Here is a 7,282-nt window from a genome sequence, read left to right on the forward strand (position 1 = left end):
ATACTATGATTATTGAAAGGAATCCCACCCTTACCTTATCTCAGCAAATTCTACAGCAAAAATTGGTTGGATCCTCTCTTCCTAGCTCTTCTCCTAGCTTTCTCTTCCTTCTCTCCAAAACCAGTTTTTCTAGAGTTTTCACGTGAAAATGTTTTTTTTGTTTCTGACTTTCTGTTTTTACTGTAAACTAAAACCTCTCTTTTCTCTTAACTCCCTCAATTTCTATTAACTCCTCATTATTCCCCTTAAACCAAAATAAATACTATTTCTATATTATTTCTATTTCTCATATTATCTTATCAAATAATAAAACAATATTCATTCAAACACCACTCCATAAATCATATAATAAAATAGAATTACACCATATATCGCATAAAATCACCCAAAACATATATTTCACATAAAATCATATATTTAACAAATAAAGTCATATAAAAATATTCACACATCTACTAAAAATAATAGAGTTAAAAAGGGACGTTACACAGCCCCTCCTCCCATGCATGTAACCTCCTCCGCCATTTCCACGCCTCACCTCCAACCCCCCACCCTAACTCAAACATCTCTGACACCGTAGCTAGTTTATTGTCTACAAGGTAGTATAGTCTATCAAAGGATCTTGCAAGAGGACAATCATCCAGCCACGGGTCCACCCAAAACAAATTATCTCGACCATCCCCCACCCTCCTAACAATGTTATCTGTCAACCAGCCAATATCGACAAGACCCACTCCTCTCCTGATTTGGTTTAGATTGCGCCACCAAACCGAACCTACTCCCTCCCCAAACCGCACCCTGCCCCCCTCCTCACCATACTTTGCTCGAAGAACAACATTTCACAAGCTCTCCCTCTCCTCCAATAACCGCCACACCCATTTACCTAAAAGAGAAATATTAAATTCCTTCAACCTCTTCACCCCCAGACCTCCATTCTCCGTTTGTAAACAAATATTATCCCATTTAATCCAGGAAATTTTCCTAACATCCCCACCACCCCCCAAAAAAAAATTAGAAAAAATAGAGTCTAGGGAAGAAATGATACCTGAGGGAGCCTTGAAGAAGGAAAGGAAATAAACCGGAACGGCGGACAGAACGAACTTAAGCAGAACCAACCGACCTCCCAAAGACAAATTTTTACACTTCCAACCAGACAACCGCTTTCGGATACTATCAACCAACGAATACCAAAACTGAAGCTTCCGCGGGTCACCACCAATGGGTAGCCCCAAATAAATAAAAGGGAGGCGACCGTGCTTGCAACTCAAAACCGAGGCTGCCTCATGAAGCCAAGAATCATTCACATTCACCCCAAAAAGCATACTTTTGTTAAAATTGACTTTCAGCCCCGATATGGATTCAAATAAAACTAACACCGCCTTCAAAGCTCGAACATTAGACCAACTCTTGATCCCAACTAACAAGGTATCATCGGCAAACTGAATGTGCGAGACAGGCACTATATTCTGCATCCCAATACTATAAGGAGTAAAAAGGTGATTGGTCACCATGGCCTTCATCATAACATTGAGACCCTCCGACGCCAACAAAAACAAAAAAGGGGAGAGAGGATCTCCTTGACGCAGACCTCTTTCAAAAGAAAACTCATCTGTCAGGCACCCATTAACCAACACTGAAGCAGTTGCAGTCGTTACACACTCCATAATCCATGAACGCCATAACACCGGAAAATTCATTTTTATATATTAGTTCGTAAAATAATTACATTATTATATTAATATTTAATGCTACAAGAATGAGAATTAGAATATGCAGGAAACGGTTTTTGAAGTCATTGGACTACTTGATCAAGAAAAAGAAATATATAGCACTAGTACTGTTGAAGGAAAAATATGCTCAAAAAAATAACTTAGAAGAGTTTTCTAATATCCCTAACTAAGATATAGTCCAAAATTATATCCCTAACAATACCATGTATGTTTTCTTGAATTTTACCACTTCACTCGATTATTTTTTGAATATGTTCTTCACTCAATTATTACTCATAAAGACTTTTTTTTAAGGAATTTACTCGTATACAAATGTATATGTTTCTTTTTTTGACAAAATTGTATATGTTCTATTGCTCGTGCCTTCTTTTATTTGTATCAGAAATTTAGAAATTGTTAAAAAAAAAATAGAATATGATATAAGAGAAAGAAACAAGTTACCCAAACAAAATTTGAGAAAGAAATTAGAGAAAATAGATTATTTAAAAAAATGGTTTTTTTACACTAACAATTTTTTGTTTTTATAGTGATGAATCACCAAGGAAACAGTTACTAATATGAATACCTGGTCCAATACACAAGAGGTGGTGTTTTTTTCCTAGTAACTAGGAATGACTTGCAATTTCGTTTGTTTTATTTTCCAATTTTCCATTTTGCATAATCATGAACAGTGAAATGTGAAGATATAGTTAAGATCTTTGACACGTTCTTGATATTATTTAATCACAATCCTAATTATTCTCATCCAAATCACCTAAGTTGATGCGTATGAACCGGTCTACGATAAAAAAATGAAATCAACACATAAAACACAAAGTAAAATGTGAAAATGGACCAAGTTATAAAAGTGGAGGTGGATTAGCAGTTATTTATTGAGTATATAGCTATTTTTAATTTCTTAAAAAATAATCTATTTTTAACTAAATATTTTATATTAATTTGAAGAAGAAAAAACCCGTTGCATTTTCAATAAATATTGTGAGAAGTAGGTTCTAATGGAGCACCCAAAATTTGCTAGTGTAATGTAGCAGTTAGATTAGAAAAGGGTGCTGCGTATAAAGTATAACCTTTAAATAAATAAATAAAAATCAGCCATATAAGGGGATTGCATTTAAGTTACAAAAGATATCAATGACAATTGACAACATTTGTAGACTGAGATGTAATATATATTTTCCATGTCTCATTTTAAATGAAAAATAAAGTACAAATATATTGTCAAATAAAGTCAAAAGTAAGGTAAAATTTCACATAAGCTTCTCCACTTTCAATGCAAGTACACTTGACATTAGATTTTCCTTTTATCATTCATTTTAATTTAAAACCACAACCTCCTTAACAATCCTATCGTTATTTTTATAAGACACATGACAGGATTTACTATTAGTATTGTTGTTGGACATGAAAATATTCCAATTTAATCACAATTAATCCAAAACAATAATATAAAGCAAAGATGCATAGATAAATTAGGTGAGCTCAGAATGCTTGGAAAGTAGTAGATAGATATAGCCTTTTGCCATTCAGATACTTTTTGGTGGCTCTATTGCGTTTGTTCGGCGGTGTCAACAGGTGTATCAGGATGTGCTCCCCATTCAGTCCATGATCCATCATAAACCGGAACATCGGTCTTTCCAAGACGATGAAGACCCTGTAACAAAAAAGGTCAATCAAAATGTAAAATAACGAAATTTCCCAATATATCAAAGTATTTACACAATAAGCACTTGTGTGACTGTTCGAGTGAATTTATGAAAACAAGTTATGACATGTTCATAAGCTGTTTTCAGCTTATTTCCATAACTTTTCCAAGAAAGCTTATGAAAATTGCTTATAGTTTATATGAAAACAATTTGACATTATTTTATCTTGTGTAACCAAAATAGCTGATTCATATGCGCTTATGCTATAAACTGCAAATTAAGTTGTTTATCCAAACAGGCCCAAGCACAGATTAGCGATTTACAATTTCCTATGGAAAAGATTAGGGAAGAGACAGAGATACCAGTGCAAGAATGCATGCAGTTACTCCAGTTCCACACGAAGTCACAACCGGGCTTTCCAAAGAGATACCTGCAAGTCAAAGGGAGCATGTGACGGTTGAATTCGGAAACTAAATGACTCAGCAATATTAAAATCCATAGAAAGATGTTCAAACCTTCTTGATCAAACCGCTTCTTAAGCTCGTCTGCTGGTAACAATGTCTGTGAACCATCTAACATCTCCAGGTAAAAGACGTTTGACAATGATAAAATAGTCTGGCAATCACATACACGCATAATGTAACAATATACTGAAGAGTTCTTAATAGCAATAACGATATCGGACAGGTTAATACAACTCGATCAGAACTGAGATAAGAATGCATGATTTTTATCGATATAATAGACCTGACCATATGGTGTACCTGAGAAAAGGGAATGCATTTGCTGCCAGGTACATGACCACTCCTGATTCCCTTTCTGGGCTCTGGTGCAATTCCATCGGTGCTCTAATAAAGTTAACATATTAAACTAGTCAAATCTATATAATATAAATTTACCACCTATTCCAAGTCTCTTCTCTTCTTTTCTTGACAAGTGTCGCCATTTTTAAAGGTTCTAAAATTTCATTCAACTAGCGACATGTGGCGCTCTAATCTTCTTCTATTCTAATGTTTTATTTATGGAAATGTTATAATTCAATGTTTGTTTTTGGAAGACCAATTATATTGTGTTATTATATGTTTTTTTTTTTATGGAAATGATACAATTCAATGTTTTTTTTTTGGAAGACCAATGATATTGTATTATTATATTATTTGTATAATCGTGTAATGTAGTGTTTAGTTATCATATATTTTATAGTTGGTATTAAGGAATGAAATTTTACCGAGATTGTTTTATATAATATGATATTTCAATTATAACATGAAAATACGTGCAGAATAAATAAAAAATATCGTTGAAAATAAATGGTTAACCCAGGCTGATATTTATCCCTGTGCTAAAAATATGAATATTGTTTTACTTTAATAATAATAATAATATTGTAAATTGTGAGACAATCTCTATTTCTATCTCTATTATAAACATTTCTTCTATTTTATTTTGATAGTACACGTGACAACTTTATATTGAAATGTGTATTTAATATTTTCTTTCATATACACACCAAAATGTTATGTGCTAAAATTTGGAGGAGTATTTAATGTACCAGGATTGCAACCGAAAATTTACATATGAAATTACTCTGATGAGCTAGCCGAAAATTTTGGCAACCAAATGGTAATGAGTTTCTTGATTTTTTTTTATAGTAAACATTGTGTCCTTATTGTGACTAATCAATTAAAAATTCTATTGACAATTATAATCGACTTTAAAAATTGCTGTTTTGTTATTGGAAAATTTTAGTATTTATAAAATAAAATTGTTTCTTCATTGTTTAAAATTTTTAGTGTTCGAGCTTATAATTTGACGCCACGATATTTGATAGTCACAATAAAAAAAATTTAAGGGATGTTTATTTGCCTTAACTACTAAGGATGCATTGAAAAAAAAAATTATTTGGAATTCATTGATATGTTTTATTTGCCTTAATTGCGGTGGAAATTATATGCCTCAAATTGTATTTCCATAACCGAATTGTAAGGATTCATAGATAGAAAAAACAAAAAAATGAGCACAATTCATTTTTTTTTTTTTTAAGGAAAAAAGTTAGAATTCAATGGTATTTTTTTAAGGAAAAAAAGTTAGAATTCAATGGTATGCTTGATTCACGTGTAATTAGCCTTAACTGGTGAGAAAATCCTAAGCCTATAATGATATTTCCATAACCGAGTTTTTTTTTTTTTTTTGAGGGAATTTCCATAACCGAGTTGTAGTGATGAATTGACGGAAATAATTAAAAAATTATTAAAATTAATTCATGTCATTTGTAAATATTCCTCCAATAATACATTGACATGTGTCAATGTTTTTTTTAAACCAATCATATTGCAACAATTTGATGTTATTTTGTCATATTTTTTATTTTCACATTGCTTCCAATAATATTTTATTTATACAATTAGCCTATTTATTTTTGTTACACGTTTGGATTTAAATAAAAAAATAACATAGTTGGTAGGACAGTGCATTATTATATGCATGGATCGGGGTTCGAACCCCGGACACCCCACTTATTCACCTTATAAGGTGAATTCTAGCTATGTTTGATAAAAAAATAAGATGTGTAGATGTCCCTCTAAAAAAAAGTGTGTAAATGTCAAATAAATAGTATCAATAAGAGAAAATCATGGGTTTGAAATTTGGTAATTTTGTTTCTAATTTCATATGTATGAATTGATGAACATTAAAGTACGATATTATTTTTCACTTTATCATGATGAATCAAGGGAATGATTATTTTAATTTTGATGTTTTTTACTATAAATATTGGTTTTAGTTCTCACACTTTTCACAACACACTTTCGATCCATAATTCATATTATTGGAAGTTTTCTCTAAAATTCTATTTTTTTCTCTCTTTGTTTCATTGTCGTTTTATTTCTTTCAATTCTCTTATTTTATTTGGTTATTGTCTTCCATTGATTTAAGCCGGAACTACACATGTTTTGCACTTCTATGAGTATCTCTCTTGCATTTGCATTCCAACCCTTATCCGTTATTTCATTTTGACTTACGTTTTTTTTTAGCTTTATTATAAAAAATATCATCTCCCTCGAGTGTTCCTTTAATTATTTTTGAATCACATCAAAATGATGCACTAGATGTTGTTGGTTCATAATTTCTTAATAAATTGTGGTTTTTGTCATTTTGTTGCATTCATTGATTAAATTTAGTGATTATTTTTTTTGTAGGAATGTTGGATACAAGTGATAAACCAAATATACTCCTTGAAGCATCTTAGAAAAGAAGGAAAGAAGGAATGTTATTTTTGTGAGAATATGATACAAGATTATAGATAGGAATAGTCATATCATTAGTTATTATTGAGAAATACATTATTAAGTGAATGAAAGAAGGGAAAAAGAAATGTTATTAGTGTGAGACATATGTAGAGATCTAAGTGGGGGAGTTTCTTTGTATATGCTTTTAAGGTATCTTTCAATTTTAATCATATTATTGGTGTGAACTACATTTAGTGAAGCCTTCATTGTTTTTTTTTTTCATTCACTAGGTTCAAACCTTACTTAAGAAAACCGAATCCAATTCCCCTCAAATAAACTTAATGTCAATGACATCTCTGCCATTGAATACCTATATAAAATGAAATAAACAATTTCATATCTACATTTGAATTGCTTTAACATTGGATTTCTTTGCACGCATTAAGTTAATCTATAGTTCATTTGTAAATATAATCAAAATTGATATCTTTATCTAATAAACATTTTCCTTGCAAAAAATTTAAAGTACACATGACATGTTTATTTTCAAAAGATCATTAATTGATCAAGGATGTATGTATCATATATGAATATGTTCTTTTTTATTTTACATCAAGAAAAAATGTTCTTTTTTTTGACAAAAAAATCTATTTCTTTTGTCAAATAAAAAAACCACCGTATA

The 7,282-nt window shown here is 31.1% G+C and overlaps 1 protein-coding gene across 1 annotated transcript; it reads right to left on the bottom strand.

Moving 5' to 3' along the window:
• Nucleotides 1-2,953: 2,953 nt before the first annotated feature.
• Nucleotides 2,954-4,215, bottom strand: LOC146947120 (thiosulfate/3-mercaptopyruvate sulfurtransferase 1, mitochondrial-like). Its single transcript, XM_085744791.1, has 4 exons — nucleotides 4,138-4,215; nucleotides 3,889-3,952; nucleotides 3,736-3,803; nucleotides 2,954-3,381 (listed from the first exon to the last, which is right to left on the bottom strand). Exons 2-4 carry the CDS (start codon nucleotides 3,950-3,952, stop codon nucleotides 3,274-3,276), a joined length of 240 nt encoding a protein of 79 aa, XP_085600917.1. The 5' UTR covers nucleotides 4,138-4,215; the 3' UTR covers nucleotides 2,954-3,273.
• Between the last annotated feature and the right edge of the window lie 3,067 nt (nucleotides 4,216-7,282).

This window comes from Medicago sativa, chromosome 2 (genome assembly GCF_051527215.1).
Source record: "Medicago sativa cultivar Bolivia chromosome 2, Bolivia_mono, whole genome shotgun sequence".
Lineage (NCBI taxonomy): Eukaryota > Viridiplantae > Streptophyta > Magnoliopsida > Fabales > Fabaceae > Medicago > Medicago sativa.